General features: G+C 41.9%; 3 protein-coding genes across 4 annotated transcripts in view; 2 read left to right on the top strand and 1 right to left on the bottom strand.

Annotated features, from left to right (window-relative positions):
• Positions 1–3802, top strand: part of LOC106807046 (desumoylating isopeptidase 2-like) — a gene marked incomplete in the record, with an annotated part of 46140 nt that extends 42338 nt beyond the window's left edge. The window contains 1 exon segment of the mRNA XM_014809268.1: positions 1–3802. This exon segment is cut by the window's left edge and continues 1043 nt beyond it.
• A 2196-nt stretch (positions 3803–5998) lies between these two features.
• The window catches only part of LOC106807049 (arginase, hepatic-like), a 37318-nt gene continuing 23316 nt past the window's right edge, over positions 5999–20000 (top strand). The window contains exon 1 of the mRNA XM_014809275.1: positions 5999–6353. Coding sequence (XP_014664761.1) covers positions 6219–6353 — 135 coding nt within the window. The 5' untranslated portion in view covers positions 5999–6218. The remainder of the gene's footprint in view (positions 6354–20000) is intronic.
• LOC106807048 (tubulin-specific chaperone E-like) overlaps positions 6961–20000 on the bottom strand; it is a 22936-nt gene continuing 9896 nt past the window's right edge. Inside the window, exons 2-10 of one of the 2 annotated variants that reach the window (XM_014809273.1) lie at positions 13475–13559; positions 12806–12914; positions 12324–12406; positions 11286–11474; positions 10990–11092; positions 9574–9840; positions 8870–9197; positions 7636–7761; positions 6961–7304 (exon numbers count right to left, since the gene is read on the bottom strand). In XM_014809273.1, coding sequence (XP_014664759.1) covers positions 7120–7304; positions 7636–7761; positions 8870–9197; positions 9574–9840; positions 10990–11092; positions 11286–11474; positions 12324–12406; positions 12806–12914; positions 13475–13559 — 1475 coding nt within the window. In that variant the 3' untranslated portion in view covers positions 6961–7119. Of the gene's footprint in view, positions 7305–7635; positions 7762–8865; positions 9198–9573; positions 9841–10989; positions 11093–11285; positions 11475–12323; positions 12407–12805; positions 12915–13474; positions 13560–20000 lie in introns of those variants that run through there. The other variant, XM_014809274.1, reaches the window with a different exon arrangement.

Here is a 20000-nt window from a genome sequence, read left to right as displayed (position 1 = left end):
AGAACTGCAAACTGTAACTGTATATGAGACAGCTGAATTCGCTTGAGAACCACTACCCCAGTCAGCCCTTCTCCCTCATATATATCAGAACAAAAAATTATTCATAAACATGGCTTCCTGACAGGTCATCATTTGAATATAGCAGACAATCATTCATGCTCTCTTTGATGCACATGGCTTGAAACTGTGATCAGGTCAGGTCTCATACTGTGCCCCTCTTCACAGCTACAAGCAGTTATCGCAACAGGCAGCAATACACCTGGCGATGGAGTAACTGTTTCTCATATTCCCTGCTAATTCCAGTTCTAGACTTTTGTTTTGGTGTCACGTGAGTGTCACGGTTGCGTGCAAACACTAAGGAACTGATTCACTACTAGTACTAACTGCCACGAACCTAGTGTCACATACCGTTAAACAAAATATTAAATACCGAAGTACAAAGATAGAATCTAACAAGGTATATAGGCGATGAAAATTACTTTGTTGGATGCATTGTAGCAAGTGGAACATCATAGTCTGTAAGAAGGTGTACTTCTATGTGGGCGATACAGAAGTGAAATAGAGGGAATAGGGGTGGAGTATTGTCTGTATAATAGAACTAGTATCCTCATGGTGCAGGCAATCTTAGAAAACTAGACAGTCCGCGTTTCAAGCATTTCATAACACTTCAACTCAATGTACAATATGGTTCCAATTCAGAACTTTCTCAGAAAGGTCTTGAGAGATTTTATTTTTCTGACAAAAAAACTGGGATGAATTCAATAGGTTTGAGGCGAGTGATAGGCATATTGTGGTAGGCTTTGCACCTAGCTTCGTAAAGTGATTGCCATTTTGGGCAGGAAAGCCGTTGAAATCCTGCACGTTTTCTATCCTTCGCTCAAACTTATTAACAACATTCTCTCTATTGCAGTCTTCCATGAATTTCCTGCTTTGATCATCTCCGCTCAGTAATCAAATGGCTTCATCATTGCCAGCACTTATGCACCCTGAAGTAAAAAATCTTGTCATCATCAAATTGTAGCATTTGCTGGAGCTTACCTTGACAGACTCGGTAGTATCTTTTGGTGTGTGTGTGCGTGCGTGCGTGCGTGCGTGCGTGCGTGCGTGCGTGCGTGCGTGCGTGTGTGTGTGTGTGTGTGTGTGTGTGTGTGTGTGTGTGTGTGTGTGTGTGTGTGCGCGCGCATGTGTGTGTGTGTGTGTATATAGCTTTTATATTGTCCTAGTGTCGCCTAATTAAAGAACGTTGACAAGTTGAAGTGCCAGACGCCTAACATTACGTGCACGTAGTTTTATGTGCTGAAATTATGTGCACGCGTGAGTGTGTGCGTGCGTGGGTATGAATGTCTGCGAGTGAATTGAGTGTGCTGGTATGTGCGTGTATACAGTGTGTGTGTACGTGCGTGCGTGCGTGAGTGTATACTGGTATCTCAGGCCGCCTTCCCCAGATTTCCTGTTCACTGTAACCTGGCTAACTCACAAAACAAACAATGGCCCATTGGAAAATGTCATTAACATACCATTTCTTGCTAGACTATTATTATTAAACTTATACATACATGACTATTATTATGAATATATCTATGTTCAAGTTAATATTCATACGGTCATGCTATTATCATTATATTACAGGCGAAGCAAATTTGTGGGTGTTTTTTTTGCGGATAACTACCCACAGACGCTTGAGAAGGATTGCTGCAAAAAAAATAAATCTTCTAAGGGTAATCTTATACATGAGTTTGCTTACGAAATCAATTACGCTCACGAGCGAATATGAGTGTGGTGTGAGTAGTTATAACATTATTTCATAGGCCTAAATATCAGATCTGTTGGTTCTTATCCCAAGCAACTATGATAACAAACCCTGAATGGAAAGTCATGCTGGTGCATTGTCATTCCATCAGACAGGAAATCTAAAGATGGTCTATCTCCTTGCCACAGTAATATTGGCGATGCATACCTACAATTCTGAATGCACAATAATACAGAAATCAGACAAACAATCCACACAACACAAGATGCGCATATGTTTCTAAAAGTGCCTACTTTCCTGTCATTACCCACGTTATGTACTAGGCAAACATCTGATATTTTGTACATCTAGAATCTATAGCGACTCCGTTGATGGCTAATAGCAATAGTCGTTTTGATTTATTTGCACTCCCTTTACTTGCCTAAGTTAGAAAACTCTATATGATCACTTAGTGGGTGGGTGTGGGCTTGGTTGTGTGTTTGTCCAATGGAGCAGTAGTTGGTTGTGTAAAGGGGTAAAGAAAACTGCACTCTATCAGTAATTAATCAGAATGGACCTTGTCCATATAACAGCCTTGCAGACGATACTCGGTAAGCAGGGAACGTCAGTAAGGAATAAGCAACTTTTAAAATGCGAAGAATATGACTTGCCTTTTCTGCTCGTTGTTTTAGCTAAAAACTGTGGTGTGTTTGAAGTTAGTTGTTGATGCAAACTATTGGGAACGAGAATTGCATTGTAATTCTGTCGTTCCGTTTTATAATTTATGCATGTTAGAGTAAATTTGACTTGTTTGACTTGTTTATGTCTCTGGATCCTACTGTGCCTGTAAGTAGAGGTGATATCCATTTAAAACTCCAAACCTGCTTGTAAAATGGTTTTTGAAACATGAAATTTCACAGAGGTTGTATTAGAGAGCAAAATGAGATGCAAGCTCCACCTGTTCCGTACAATCACAAATCAAACGTGAAGTGGTTAACGACGTTAAGTTCATTCCACATGGCAAGTACATAGCTTTTTATCTATAGTAATGGATTACAATCGTTGCTATTGTTGGTGCATGTGGCTAATTTAGTAAGCAAACTCTCCACTCGATTCTTGAAGCTACGTTGTGTAAGCCTCGAGTAAACTCGTTGTCTCGTTAAGTCTGCGTTTAGTAGGAAGGTTTGATACATGCTGTCCATCCAATCACACAGCTTTGTGCCAAAAACGTTATTTAAACCAGACGAGTATGCAGTGATGGTGTAACAATGTCGTAGTAAGTACCATCAGCATTGTCTGTTAAATGTGATGAACAGTTCTTTGGTTGATGGCAATAACAATGTGACCAGCTAGCTTGACCCTCGAACACTTATTAAATGATATCACTTGACAGTTGAAGGCAGTTTTTTAACAAAACTGTTAAAGTAAACGGTTATACTATTAGATGTGTAACGTGTGTAGGCATTATAGGTGTGATGTTTTAAGTGTTCTAGTGAATTGTGTAGAATTTATTAACGTCTCACTGGAATCATGCACTGCATTTAATAGGCCTAATCGAACTTTGCCTCTCGTTGTCTCATTTTGGCTGTTGTTTGCTGGAACAACACGGCAGTGGCATGTGTCATTCAAAGTGCAATACCACAATAACCCAAGACAAGACAAATGTTAAAAATTCTTACAAGTTGTAGTTTTCGCTAGGGTAGGGCAATTAAGCAATCCATGTGTGCTAAATGAATAGTGCGTACACTGTAGATAGTGTATACTTTCACCCACATTAACTACCAATAAAACCTGTGCTATTCACATGTACAGAGGCCGATGGAAGCTGCTTATAACAAAATCTTGGATCAATTTATTGTCAGCAGTGACATAGAACAAGGACTTGTAACAGACTAGCTTAGTCATATCCCGTGGGTACGTTCACGATTACGACGTGTCTTTACCGTACATTGCTGGATTTCTTGTTATAGGGACCGAAATTTTCCTGACTGCGAGTATAACGAAAGTGTAAAAAATGTAACAATTATTTTCCATACTGTAATAAAAAATAATTTATGACATTGAATTGTAAAACCCATTTTTCTTTGGTATCAATGCTATTTTTATCAGGAGTACGGCGGATAAGTGCTTTTGTACTCCTGATTTTATCTTTTTGTATGATGCAATCCTTAAGCATGCAAGTATTGATAGACAAGCATCATTATGTCAACATTACAGCTATTTAGTCATGATGATGCTTTTTGCAACATTTGGACTATTATTCCACCAAGAGCTAATACATACCTAACGGGAAAACGGGAAAATAGTGCTATTTCACGGCAATATTATTCTACTTTGCCTGCGAGTCTAGAATAATTTTATGGTATTGCATTAAGCAGTATTCTTTGCTCTCTAAATCAAGACCAACCGCTTGTCACTACGATACTCCTAGGCTGATATATTGGCTCGTAAACTTCCCCTCTCACATGCCTCACGCCGCCTCGCATCCAGATTATTCCCGATTATTCCCGATTATTGTGACATCAATTATCGGCACTCCAAGCGGCGACGGAAAACGATAGCCAGAATCGCCAGAGCAGGTTCAGGAATAATCTGGATGCGAGGCGGCGTGAGGCCTGTGGGAGGGGAGGTTTACGAGCAAATATCTCGGCCTAGGAGTATCGTAGAGACACGCGGTTGGTCTTGACTCAGAGAGCAAAGAATGCTGCTTAATGCAATACCATAAAATTATTCTAGACTCGCAGGAAAAGTAGAATAATATTGCCGTAAAAGCGCACTATTTTCCCGTTTTCCCATTGTACACTCTAGGTATTTATTAGCTCTTGATTCCACTAATATCACATTTTGTATGCAAGTCATTCATTTTCACTCAGTGGCTTTGCAAATTTTATGTCTGAATCAGAAAAACACTGAATGTGAGCAACTCAAACAAAAATGAATATTGAATTTCAACTGCATACACATATTGTGTTATATTCGAAGCATATTTACATAAGGCAAAGACAGTACTGCACTGCCATTTAATTATTAAATAATTAATACAGATTTTTGGTACAGAATGTAGACTCGAGGTTTAGAACTGGCATGAGCCAATTATGGGTGCTAAACTCTTTTCGTTTATACACACGTGGATGCCGTGTTTCAACTCGATTGCATGTGTTGATAGCATGGTGTAGCATGCAAAACATAGTTCCAATAAAGGGTGACAACAACTCAAATCAGCAAACAGTTGCATGTACTATAACTATCTTATAGTCTGTTCAGCTAGAGAAGTACCATTATATGGGTTATTTGGAATTCTCAAATCACAAACCTGACGAAATCAACCTGATGAATCACAACCCTAACCCTATATATATTAACCATTAATTGGTTTTTGGGTAGTTACCATTATTTGTTCACTTTGAATTTACAAAGGCTAATGATTCATTTAGGGGGCTGTGTGACGACCAGAAAAATAATGAATATCTCGATCACTTGAGCGTGATCATTGCATTCGACATGTGCCATCTTCTAAGGATCCTTTTGGGTTTAGCTTCTTTGTTTCTGTCATCTCGTATTGGAATTCTCTCCCTTCGTCTTTAGTAAATTGCAAATTTGCGTTTTTTTCCACTGCGAACCGCAGTGTTGATCTGTCGATTTGATCAACTTGTCTCTCCGTCTTCGTTATAGTCCCTTGGACTTTTGAAGACTATTATTTATGAGGTTATGAGGAATATCAGCTGAAAACAGACCTACTACATTAGCTAAACGCTTCCCATCCCCTGTCGTTAATTCAGCAGTTGTACTTTTTGGCCTTATTAAAAAAGAAAACTGAGCGTGAGCGTTTCTTTTGCAGTATGGTGGCTCCACCTACGGTCTAGAATTTACATCATTCTCTGCATCAATACTCTCCTGATGATTAAGCACAGCAGGAGCATTATTTCTTCTCACTATTACATTAGTACAGTTGGGGCTGCTGGATACTGTCTCGTGATACCACCAAGTCAACAGGAAGATTTCTTGTGATGCCTCACCATCTATTCTCATAGAAGCAGTGAGGGCTCAACCGTGCTGTCTCACCATCTCATGGATGCAGTTAGGGTTGTACCATACTGTCTCACCATCTCACCAATACAGTGAATGTTGTCTCGTGCTGTCTCACCATCTCATGGATGCAGTGAAGGTTGTCTCATGCTGTCTCACCATGTGCCATCTATCGGATATAAATATGCTAACTTGTGCAGAGAGAGTTTTCGTTAGTCGGTGGCTGTGGTGGTATAAATAAACCACAAAAACCATCGTTTCTGCTCAAGAGAGGGCGCTGTAGCAAAATGAATGCGAAGCAGAAAATGCCATTCGCACTCGCGTGTTTCGTCTATACATTTAAAACTTGTTAACTTGTTAGTCGGCGCTCTTAGTTGTTAACTTGTTAGTCGTGGGACCCGATTAATTTCACAGGCAAACGCGTTTACCTAAGTATTTCACAACTATAGTGTCTTATTAAACGATGTGGGGAAGTCGGTCTATGTGTAAGTTTGTAGAAACAGTGTCTCTACGAAGACCAGCTTTACTTCGGCAGCAACGGAGGTTTATCCGGCGAGATGGCATAGGAGTAGTCGGTGTTCCATTCGCCCATGGTCAGGTGAGTTGATCGCATTATTGCTGTTTGATTGAGAAGTGACAAAATGCAACTTTTCAGTAAATACTAATGAATATGATGGGTAAAGTCTGTGAAATATAACCGCTCACGTTGACGCGATGTGTTTTTACGCGATCATCGATTGCATTCGCACAGCGGCACATGCACGTACCCCACGGCATGCCGATTTTCAATCCAATCAGCTTCGTACTATTAACGTATTATATGATATTCACGCAAGTCTGTAATTGGGAAAGGTCAAATGCTCAAAAATAACACTTTATGCTTCACAAAGTGACTATACACCGTAATCGCAATATAGGATGGTTAGTAAAGAACAATAGATGGCAAGTTAACTAGACACTGTTTATAAAGTTAGCCGACTTATAATGACCGAGTGAGTTTCATGGTTTATGCCACAGAAACATTGAATTAGTATTCGATACTCGACCGCAAATACGCAGGTACTGCCAGCCAGATTCAGATACAGTTAGCTGCTGTGTGAACCAAGGTTGCATGCCAAGCAGCACCGTGTAACGTGCCACGTGTCCATGCAGAAGTTTGGACTTCACTGTGCGGTGCAGTGGCGTACGCATTGCTGTCTCACCATCTCACCAATACAGTGAATGTTGTCTCGTGCTGTCTCACCATCTCATGGATGCAAGTGAGGGTTGTACCATGCTGTCTCACCATCTCACCAATACAGTGAGAATTGTCCCATGCTGTCTCACCATCTCATCTTCCCAATGCATAGAGCCAACTAGTCTTCTCACCATTTAACTAGGATAGTGTCTCCGCTCTCTATGCCATAGAATGACATCTGCCTCATGTCATTGTCAAAGTCGACATTGGGGCCCGGCACCTTAGTGCTCACATAGGCTATGTTGAGAGATGCTGGGTTAGCATGGTACAGGCGCTGCACTAGGCCTCGAAGTTTCTGTACCGTCATGCTGCCTGAAACGTACACATGTAACTATATATAGAAGATTTAGATACAAGCCTATGTATGCACCCATGTCTGCAAAAGCTTATTATAGATGACGATATCATACCACTTCTTACATGCCACTGTAATAGGCATTAACTACTACTAGTCGCCTTGAAAAACTGCTTACTTTGTGGATGAAAATCTCAGTGTGTCTGGAAATATTATTCACATAGATGCTACAGTGACAAACTGTAAATAATATTCCCCCAAAAAAGCTTATTTCCTGCTAAAGTCTCTATGCTTGTGAACAAGGTGCATGCTCTCCTTCCTCTTTTTCTGTCATTCACTGTTGCTCACCTGGAAGTTTCTTGTGTATGGCTTTCATTTCTGGAACATTGGGGCTCTCTATCATAACCTCCAGCAGTATTTTCCTTAGTGTGCTGTCTGCCTTTATTAATTCATAATCTTCAGGGGCTCCATACTCTATGCCAGGAAGAAAATCCACATTTATAATGCAGCTCAATGTGTTAATGTTGCTAACTAAACAAAGATATATATGTAAATAGCGTATAAATAAAATGCGTTTGCTGGCTCTAGAAAGATTCTGTACTATACAGTAATACTTTGTTTTATGATAACCTGGGTTACGTACATTCACATATATGCATAATTTGTATTAGGTTAAATTAAGTTGTGACCACTTTGATCACAAAATACACCAAAAATTTGCTTTCATATAATTTTCCAAAAGAATGAGTGACAGAATAATAAAAAATAGTACAAAATAATAAACAGTGGCATGCTCTATCGCTGTGAATAAAGTTTACACAATAAATATACCGCCAGCTGCCAAGAGTTTAGGTGATCTTTCAATTGTATAATGAACCAATACAGCATTAAATAGTTTTACTATATAGTTTTATAAATTATCTACAAGTGCACTGATTACAGAATGTGCATGTTCCTCAAATCACTCTCCCATACGTCCACTATATTGCAGGTATATTTTACCATCCCGGAGTTAGATAACAGGGGATCCTATCATCTTACTTCTGATGTTACTTATTTTAAGAGTTGTTTACACACACCTTAGCTGCTACAGGGAACTATACAAGATTCACTGTTATCCACAACCAACTTTATAATTTTCAGCCTCCAGGTCAGGGCCCGAATCATCCAAAACTGCTAATAATAGAGATAACGATAGCGGGACAGCTGGTAATAGTGTCGCTCCCTTTCCCTTCCAGTAATTATAATTCTGAACTTTTGTTTCCTATCAGTATAATCATGTTTACTTGCATTCATAGTTGTCCTATTTACATCTTATTACCTGAAAGATTTTCTGTAGTAAAGCACCTCCAATTATATAATCGATATCAATGAGAAAACATGATTCACGTTATGGTTATTTGCATTGTGAACGTTTTTTTCTTCAACGCATTATTTACATAACGCGGGGGTAATACTGTGTATTCTTCGCAACATCTCTAAGCAGCCAAAACTCTTTACACTGCCCTCTATAATCCATCACCTTCCATCTGGTTCAGGTCCTTATAAGGAGTGCACAAAAACTCTAAAAAAACTCACTCACTTGCGATCAGTTCCTCGTATCTCGGATGATCGAGCAAGAACTCCGCGCTCGGGTTGTTCGTCTTCGACTCTCGGCGACCTCCTGCTGCCAACCAATCCCTGCCGTACTTCTTCACGTAGACGATCTCGGCTCCCTGCCGGTCCTCGCGCGACCGATTGAGCAGCTGGAGCCCAGCGACGCGGCAAACAATCTCGTCGTACAGCGCCACCTGGTTGACGATGCGCGAGAGCGCGTTCGAGTGGAACGTTAGCTCCTGCAGACTCTGCAGTCGATCGAGAGCACTGACATCCCTCCAGCTGCCAATCTCATTGTTAGACAGGTAGAGAACCTGCGTGATGGCACAAAAACGATCTATCAGTGAACGCACTATCAGACGAGAACTGGAATGCACAGTGTGCATCTCCTTGAATGCACAGTGTGCATCTCCTTGCGACTAAGGGACGAGACTAACGAGAAAATTATCAAAGGTATAACGAAGATCATGATTACACAGTACCTGCATACACCATGTTTTCAGTGTTTTTTTAATGTTATAATAATTGATATTAATAATTTCAGCACATCATTGCTAATTTGACCAGTGATTTCTGTAATAGTGTCCGAGTCTATTTAGCAACAGCGACTGTATAGAATGCAAGTAATTTTTTGGTGTAAAATAGTAATTGTTGTATATAAATATTATTGATTTGCAGATGGATAAAAACCTTTAGGTGCTCGAACAACGTTGTTTTACGATCCCTCCCAGGGAAAGAAATCTCTGTCAGTCCTGTGCTATTGAGATTTAACTCTGTTAGGCACGGGAGATCCCCAAGTGGGAGAACGCTTTCCGACCATCCGGTCAGAGGGTTGCCTTCCAGGACAAGAGACTGCAAGGAGGCCATGCTGTTTCCGGGATCACTCAGTGTCGTGATGTCATTGAAGGAAATGTAAAGCTGCTCCAGGTGTGGAAACATTGGCATCAGGTACAGTACCTATAAAATGCAGAGGCGTCCTTATAGAATACTGCAACAGTAAGGCACTTCTGTAATGTCAGGATTTCACCAGAAGACATCAGCAATAAGAGAGGCTCTTACTAAACACAATGGTGCCTACCAGCATGAATAGGAATAGGAAAGAGGTGCATTTCGATAAGATCCAACTCTGCTGGACAAGTTAAGCATAAAAAAACAGCTCAGTTCTTTGCTAGTGCAGCGCCCCTTTTCATTAAAAACTTTTCAAATAATTCGCATACACTATAAAATTAGGCTTAAGATTAAAGCCAGTTTCCTTTGCTTGATTTTTAATAACTACTACCACTTGACTAGAACATGGGCAAGAAGAAAGCGATTAAAGCAATGATAGACGCAATATAATTCACTACTCTCTTTGGTATAGCGTGCTGGTTCTAGTCCAACATTTCTGTGAAACTACATAAAAACACCATCATACTACAGGCCCGTAGCCAGCTTTATATTGTTCGTTTTTCAATGTTGGCAATTTGCTCGGCAGGGGCGTGTACAGGATTTGTACCAGGGGTGGGTCTAACCGTAACCCAAAGTTGCGAGCACGCGAAGGGGGGTCTGGGGAATTTTTTAAATTAGACCCCCTCAGATGCGTTTTCTGCGCGAGCAAGGGGGGGGGTCCGGACTCCCTGGACCCCCCTGTACACGCCCCTGCTCGGGCGCGAAGCGACCAGGCGAGGGAGCCAAGCGACCGAGCGGGGGGAGGGTGTGGGAGGGGGTGTTCACTGTTCACCCTCCCGCACGATGGAGATTTTGCAATTATTACACTAAAATGGAGCGACCTGAGGTGAAATTCTTGCAAATTTTCAAAAAAAAATTCGTTCGAACCCCCCAAACCCCCCCTGGCTACGGGCCTGATACTACATAGACATCTCAATGCCACCTCTTTCCTGAGAAAAATGTATTCATTCCCAACTGTATGTCTCAGGCAAACTATTGTGTCAGGTAACTATTGTATCAGGCAAACACGTCTATGTGCAAATCTACTGCTGCCATCTTCTGGTTGCTAATGACATACACAGCAATGTCTTGGAATGAAATATACAGCATACATGCAAAATATAGTGATCTACTTATTTATAAAAGTACTAGTTATAGAATAGAGCAACGTCTGCATACCTGCTCCCATGTATACCTCATCCTGTTCATTGTGAGGGATGTGACTTGACTAAAGCACCTGATCAAACTCATATCATCTGGTGGCAAGTTTAATGCATTGTTACTGTGAACAAAAATGCATTGCTAGGTATTGCAGTGAACAGAGACATTATAAATTGCATTACTTGGGAAGTGAAATGACAATCAAGAGATAAATTAGAGATATTTGCATAATTTTGTTGGATCCTGTAGACGTAATAGATGTAATATGGTTCTGCTATAAAACTGTGGCTTGGTCAGAAGCTTTTACCTCCTACCTAACGTTCAGAATTCTCAGGTTCTTCAGCTGCACTGTTGCCATAGAGACCATTTCCCATGAGGTAAAAAGGTTTGCTGATAAGTCCAATTCTGTGATGTCTGGCATGTGCTTTTCTAACAAGCTATCAGGACTGACGTAGGAGACAGACATATGATCCAACACAGCCGTTTTAAGGAGGTTAAGCTTACTGAAAAACATAAATGATAGAATTATTGATAATCATCATTTGTGGCCATAATTTTCATGAGGACAATACAATTGCGATTGTCTCAACCGTTATAGATATACGATTGAAAAATTTCATCGGATCTCTACAGTTCACAGGAAAATAAAGTTAATCCGAGTTAGATCCAAAATAAAGTTATAACAACTTACACTGACGAAATTTTTGTATATCTCACTCACGGTGAGATAGACGAAAATTTCGCCAGTGTAAGTTTTTATAACTTTATTAAATTTATGCATCTAACTCAGATTAAATTTATTTTCCTGTTATAGATATATTTTAAGAACATGTGAAGCTATAGTGCTACATTGTTCATACTGGGTGTGGGAATGTGCATGCATACATGCGTGTGGGAATTCAGGAGTGCATGTGGTGGAATTAATAGATGAAATGGGCCATTTCAAATGGTTAAATTCATAAATAAATTTGTCAAAGTTAAGACCTATTGCTTTTATGAGCTAACTTTTAAGTAATGTTTCAATTAATTAAATGTTTAAAGATAAGTAATGTAATAGCCATCCTGTACCTTGTAACATTAAAGTGAAATAAAAAAATGTTATTTCCATAAATCTTTAAAATGTTTGACTTGGTAGGTTTGAAATAATTTAATATAAAAAATGAAAAATGTTCAAAGTTATATTTATGATTCTGTAAAGAATAGAGTACAAAGATAGGTTGAGAACTTGAAATGGGATGAAATCAGAATTTAATGCATGTATTGGCATTGGCAATCGATGTGCAATTCTCTGTTCATGTAATTTTCATCTTAATATTAGGACATATCGTAAGACGTAAGATTTATAATAATACCTTTGCTGTTTTCTAATTTTATCAGCTCCAACAAACTCCACTGCCTTAGTACTTCCTCTCACACCTCTAACAAACATTGCCTCCTGTACACAAAACAAAAGTGCATAACAATGTGTTACTATAAGCTATATACTAACAGCATATCAAAGAGAAGTAAACAACCTATCTATGCTCTTTGTACTCATGTTATGTTTAAGTTTTTTAAGTACGTTTTAGTTTGGAAACGTGTCAGTTGTGCGATATGGAGAAAACGTATCAAAATAAAGGTGAACAATGTCATTTGGTATACAATTTCAACGTAGTTTTTTCTCATGTTTTTGTGCACCTATGGTCTTGAACAGAACAAAAGTTATTTACTGTAACAATGCATGGAAATCTTGCATATTTGCCTTTCCCTTTCTATCGTTGCAGGCATAAAAGTAAGGTGATGCTAGGGTGTGACCTCTACAACAATGTGCAATGTCAACCAAGTTAAAACACACCTGGCTGGCTACATCGATGGGTTGGCTATACTTCTCATGGATCGCATCACTCACGGAGATGCCTGTGCTGATTTTACCCAATCGCACAAATGAGCCAGACGTTGGGTGGCTGCAATGATAAATGAAATGAAACATTATATAGTGAGTAGGTTTAGACTAGATTAATATAATTGCTTTTGTTAGTAGCAACGGTTCATGTGGTGTCTGGGTACATTTTTCATGAAAATAAAATGGGTGAGAGGTAGTGTTTAATTTAGAAATGGACAACTAGTCTTTTGTAGTGAGAAGTAATATTAACTGGTTTGCATCCTCTATTACTAATAGTAGCTAGCAAATTTTTTTAGATAGGATTTGGAACAACAGGGTATATAATCTTTGTTCGGTGTAGCTAGAGAGGGTTGTGGGCGGCTGTCTGTCGGGTGTACAGGTTGATATGTAAATAATATAATATAACTGTAAACTAGTATCCGATGAATAAATAATATATATTTGGCTGAAAATGAATGTCTTCTAGTTTACCAAACTTATCATAATGGTGTGACCTACAAGTTATCATAATGGTGTGACCTACAAGTTACAATTTCATGTAGCTCCACTCCAATAGCTTCATATACCATCACACTATGGTACAGTAAGAAAGAATGCATCTGGGTCTAAATACACTGCTACCTTGTAATGAAGTAACGTGATTGGTTGTGGGATCCATCATGTTTTCCACGAGATGGGTCGTCCCACTCCACGCCTAGCCACTCACCTACAACAACATATATGAGATTAGTTAAGGTGCATATCCTCTCTGTTTCTTTCTCTTTCTTTCTTTCTTTCTCTCTCTCCTTCTCTCTATTGCTCTCTGTTCTCTCTCTCTCTCCCGCCGTCTTCCTCCTCTCCCTCCCCCCCCTCCTCTTCTCTTCTCTCTCTCGTGTCTCTCTCTCTCTCTCTCTCTCTCTGTCTCTCTGTCTCTCTGTCTCTCTGTCTCTCTCTCTGTCTCTCTCTCTCGCTCACACACACGTGCACGCACTCCCTCTCTCTCTCTCTCGCTCACAAACACGCGCACGCACTCCCTCCCTCTCTCTCTCTCTCTCTTTCCTCTCTCTCTTTCCCTCTATCTATCTATTTATTTCTATCTTATATATGTGCAGGGTGCGAAATTAACGGAGTCCGGAGTCAATACTCCCTGATTTACTGTCGGACTCCTGATTTGACATATGCAGGAGTCCGTGTGCATCCGCTTGAAATTCTGACATACTAACTAGTTCGTTCGGAGCACGGCCTCGCGAATTACTGTATTTGTTCAGCTAATGTCGCAAAATTTTGGCACGATGTGCACTGCATGAATCTTAAAAATAAGCACATGCCTATTATTGTTAATTACTTTAATTTTGAACCTCAGACTGCGGACTCCCTATTTTGCTGCGGACTCCCTCTTTTTGAGGATAGGGAGTCCGTTGGACTCCCTTGTTCAAAAGTTAATTTCTACCCCTGTATGTGTGCGTGTTTCTGTGTGTATGAGTATCATGATATATACAATATCATTATTCATTACACCCGTAACACAAGTTTATCTAATAAAGGGGCGTCTCCATCAACATATACTACCTGCATATGCTGTGTGCCAACTACTGCACTGTTACACTCGTTTTTGTTTCCAAGTATGAAAGACACGTGCCTTTTGTTCCGTAACTTGGCCAATTACTCCACCGTTGCAATATGGCCATCACACTGCACTCGGCTGCAATGCTGAGAACAGGCACATTACAAGCACCATCCGTTCCCATTTCTGTGTCTATAAGCAAGCAATTCAGTATTATTGTGTAACCATTTGTAAATTACCATGACCATAAATAACATACGTTGACTTATGAAATTATGTTAATGCCTTTCCTGTTGCTGTGTGCTATGTTGATCTAGCCATGCTGTTTGTCGTAGTTTCGTACTACGGATACGCAATTAGATAAAGAACTCGTAGAGTTTGTGACAAGTACTTTACTCCAGCAGAAAGCCACATGCATCACTGTCGGACCAGTGCTGCACTCTATCGTGCCATATAACATAACTATAACAAACTATGACATCCCTCTTCTTTCTGAAGGTTAAAATTGAACTCAACTTTCAGGAATGACGTTATGTGTAAAAACAATGATATGCGCTACAGAAAATGTTCATAAGTCTAATCTTTCAGGTGCTTCACTTTCTGGCTGATCGACGAATCTGACTGAAGCGATATCCTCTCAGCAGGCAGAGGATCAGGCGATGGAGCACTGTGCATGCTCTGATGCGATTATTGCCTGCCGCTGCTGAAGCTTCTCCTGTAGGCCGCAATTGGCGTCGATTCGCCTGAATCTGCTTCAATTTGTCGCGCAGCAACATAGGATGCGATTATGTTCACCTGGTTTTCACCACTCAGGTCCCAGTGATGGCTGTGGGAGATCTAGTACACGTACAGAATCACCTGGGTGGAGCACAGATAATGTCTTAGAGGTTTTGTCATACTGCAACTTCTGTTCTCCTGCCTCTCTGTAGATTCGCCGTTAGTGTCACCATCGACTAGGCACGGTGTGCATGCTGCTCGAGTTGCTGGAAGATTGGTCTGGTAGACTCTTGAGTTGAGCAGTTCTGCTGGCGAGGAGAATGTGTATGCTGTAATGGTGTGCTTCTTAGGCAAGCATAGCCATATGTGGGTCTTTGTTCGACTCCTTGCATTTCTGCACAGAGCTTGGACAGTTCTTGCACAGTCCTCTCTATGAAACATTTGCCTGTTGGGTAGTATGGACTTGTGGTAACATGGTAAATCCGTAGGTCTCACTGAATTCTGGACAAGAGCTGAGGTAAGCCTATGTATCGTTGCTGTAACGAGCTTGCTCGAATTCCATACTCCTCAAAGATCGACTTCATGTGAGCGATTTTGTTCAGAACGAATGTTGTTTCAACTTTCTGACCAATGGGAACTTGCTATAATAGTCTGAGACCAGCAAGTAGGAGGCTGTTGTTCAGAAAAACAAATCGGATCCCAGTGTGTGCCATGCCTGCGTGGACATGCATGTGGCATGAGGGTTCTTCATATTGCCTTCTGTTGTGGCTGAACTGGAGGGCAGTCCTTGACCATCTCCTCTATGTCCTTCTGAATATTGACCGCAAAATACGGATCTTTGACACGAGTTTGCATTCTCAGCACCTTGGTGTGCGTATGTGCAGTTGTTCTAGCACAGCAAGATGTAATGCGCAGAATGATGATGCGTGTGCCTTTCAGCTATTCCGTCTGCAACAGTCAGTTCGTCACATAGTTCCAATACGCCATAAAGGTGTGTTATCTCTTACTAGGCCATCCTGTGTGATGAGGGATCTGAAGAGTGCAACACGTCATCCTTGCTTGTTGCGTCCTAATCTACTCATCCGTGTGGGGCTAGCATTCAAGTGTAGTGCTAGCCGTGAACAGAAACATCTAGCCTTGTCAGCCGTGTACCTGGGCATGCGCTTTCTGCGATAAGGCGTCAGCTAGTGAATATCCTCCCAGGGACATACTTAATTTCAACGTCGTACTTCTGTACTCGAGCATCATCCTGGAGATATGAGGTGGGCGCTGAGAGAGGTTTTCTGAATATCGCCTCCACAGCTTGTGATCTGTCTCTACAACAACGTGTCATCCTACCGTAGTAGTAATTTCTCAAGACCATGTACAATGGCTAGCATCTCTCTCTCGATGTTGAGGTACGAGTCTCTGTATCAGACAGGAGCCTGCTTCTGTAATCGACTGGCCCTTGTCCTGAATCAGGCTGCCGCCAAGGCCGCGTTGCGAGGCCGTCGACCTGGATAGTTCAGCGGTTGGCGTTGTTGAAATACTGTAGTGAATTAGACAATGAAATACGAGGCGTATGAGGGCGTGGGTTCGGATCCCACTTCTGACACCATGTCGTAGTTTCGTACTACGGATACGCAATTAGATAAAGAACTCGTAGAGTTTGTGACAAGTACGTTTACTCCGCAGCAAACCACACGTGCATCACTGTCGAACCAGTGCTGCCATCTATCGTGACCATATAACATAACTATAACAAACTATGACAATGTTGATCTTGCATCAGATCGACATCAAACACTTATTAATACTACTATGGCATAGACTACGAATATCTTAGACTGTAGACTGTATATTATACGAATCAATATTTACTTTATTAGACTATCGACTAAAGATACTCTTACTAATCTTAGTCTACTATGCTACTACTTTTGACTCTGAAGAGTTACTACTATAACTCTTAGTATTATTATAGTGGCACAGATTCAGCATTACTTCACAGAATAATGGAGAATCAGACGACCGCCTGTAATGGCACAATCGTAGTTTACAACTGCAACTTCGGCCATATATTTAGATATTACTACTAGTACTACTAGCCTATCTCTAAAACTAGCCTACTTTGTTATAACTTAGTAACTACCTAGTCTAGATAGTACTAGTAGTAGTAGACTCTAGTCTCATAACTAGACTGAGTCAGTGACCTGAAGGGGTCGTTGTCGTATCAGTAATACATATATGTGACCCGAGTACATATATGGTATACACAAGTGTACGCAGACTTGTACTACAGAATGTACCCTACACCCTAGTCCTAAACATACTCATATACAATGCCGCAGAGCGACAGCACTCACTGACGTGTACTGTAGCCAGGTATTCTTCTGATAAACTCACTGGCAACCGAATCAAGTGCGCCCTCCTGCCACTGCGTTCACGCTCAGAGCATATATCTAGGATACTACTAATACAGATCTAAAATCTATGATAGGCTTTGCTATACCTACTGTAGTACAGTAATAAAAGATACAGCTGTGAACTTAATGACTCGCTATATAACATGTTATCATGGATATTGCGTCGAGCGCGAGCGTAGTGGTGGTGGTGGTGGTGTGGTGGTGGTGGGGGGGGGGGGGGGAAGAGTGGGGGGGGCTCTAATAGCAAAACAGTTAAGTCCTTTGTTAACGTCAACAAATCCATGTTTAACCTCCTCTCTGAGGTCAAAAGGTTATCAGCACTTACTCTTCGCACGTTAGCGAAATTAGATTTCATGGTCCTTTCAAAAAAGTGATAAAAACGTGTAGGTCATGCTGAAACAAAAATTTTGCACTCGGTCGACGTAAACCATGTCCTCAGAAAATGTCTGAATATCCGACTTCTTCCCACTGCCCTTGACCCCAGTTTCGTGCTGTTGATGGTTTCCTCCCCATCACACTAAGGTGCGGACGGGCTACTTCACAGATCAGTAGTCACGTGACCACCAGCAGAACGCCGGTGAAACAACACCGATCGCGTCACTGACGCCCCATAAGCACTGCATAACGATACGAATTATGTCGTCACTTGGTTTGAGGTTTTAATAATATTTTTTTCATGATATTTCTTCTAATATGCCTTACGAGTATATAGATAGCCTTTCTGTAGCTATAATTATGCATTATGTAAGATACATATATACATAAGATACATAAGATAAATATTTAAGCTATTCTTATTTGTATTTGTTTGCTTGTCACATGTAGTTGAATAAAATACCCCGAGTCTCGTGAAAACAAAAACAAAGTCCAAAGTTACACATGCGCACTGCACACGCACACACAGTGACACATTCACACGCACACGCCCACACAGTGACACACTCACATGCACACGCACACGCACACTCGCACACACACAAGGACACACAACACCCACGCCACTCACGCTACGCACACCGCACACGCACGCACACGCACGCACACAACACGCACACGCACACACAGTGACACACTCACACGCAGCACGCACACACAGTGACACACTCACAGCCACACGCACACGCACAACGCACTCGCACACACAGGACGACACTCACACGCACACGCACACGCATCACGCAGCACGCACATGCGCGCACACACAAGACACACAAACACGCAATGCGCGCACACGCACGCACACACATGCACAAGCACACGCAACACCAGTGACACCACTCAGACGCACACGCACACACAAACACGCACGCACAATCACGCACACGCACTCACATGCACAAGCACACGCACACGTACACACAGTGACACACTCACGCACACGCACACGCACACGCACACACACACGCACACGCACACGCACAAACGGTGACACACAAACACGCACACGCACATGCACTCGCACACACAGTTACACACACACGCACACACATACGCACACGCAGACACAAACACGCACGCGCCACACGCATGCACGTACGCACGCACGCACACACACAGACGCATGCACACGCACACGCACTCGCACACACAGTGACACACTCACATGCACACACGCACGCACGCACACACACACACGCAGTTATAAAATAGTAGTTACCTGTCACGAAATGATCAAAACAAACAGTGGAGAATTTTGACGGACTCCAGTGCGTACCATTTACATTTACTCATTTACTCATTTACATTTAACTTTAAGTGGCAGTCAGCCACTTATGACTTATCACGCCTCTCTGGACTCTTATGTCATTTTGGCAGCTCAAAATAATATCTTTTCTTATCTGTGCAGTATATATGATTGTGACAACCTACTACTACACAAGTTTTTGGCAAGTTTTGCAAGGACAAACACGCACGCACGCACGCACGCACACGCACGCACGCACACGCACGCACGCACACGCACACGCACACACAGTGACACACTCACACGCACACGCACACACAGTGACACACTCACACGCACACGCACACGCACACGCACTCGCACACACAGTGACACACTCACACGCACACGCACACGCATACGCACACGCACATGCGCGCACACACAAGGACACACAAACACGCATGCGCGCACACGCACGCACACACATGCACAAGCACACGCACACGCAGTGACACACTCAGACGCACACGCACACACAAACACGCACGCACATTCACGCACACGCACTCACATGCACACGCACACGCACACGTACACGCCCTCGCACACACAGTGACACACTCACACGCACACGCACACGCACACGCACTCGCACACACAGTGACACACTCACACGCACACGCACACGCATACGCACACGCACACGCGCACACACAAGGACACACAAACACGCAGGCGCGCGCGCACACGCACGCACGCACGCATGCACACGCACACGCACACGCAGTGACACACTCGGACGCACACGCACACACA

Source organism: Priapulus caudatus, unplaced genomic scaffold (assembly GCF_000485595.1).
Source record: "Priapulus caudatus unplaced genomic scaffold, Priapulus_caudatus-5.0.1 Scaffold192, whole genome shotgun sequence".
Taxonomy (NCBI): Eukaryota; Metazoa; Priapulida; class Priapulimorpha; order Priapulimorphida; family Priapulidae; genus Priapulus; species Priapulus caudatus.
This window is presented reverse-complemented; position numbering and strand designations above follow the sequence as displayed.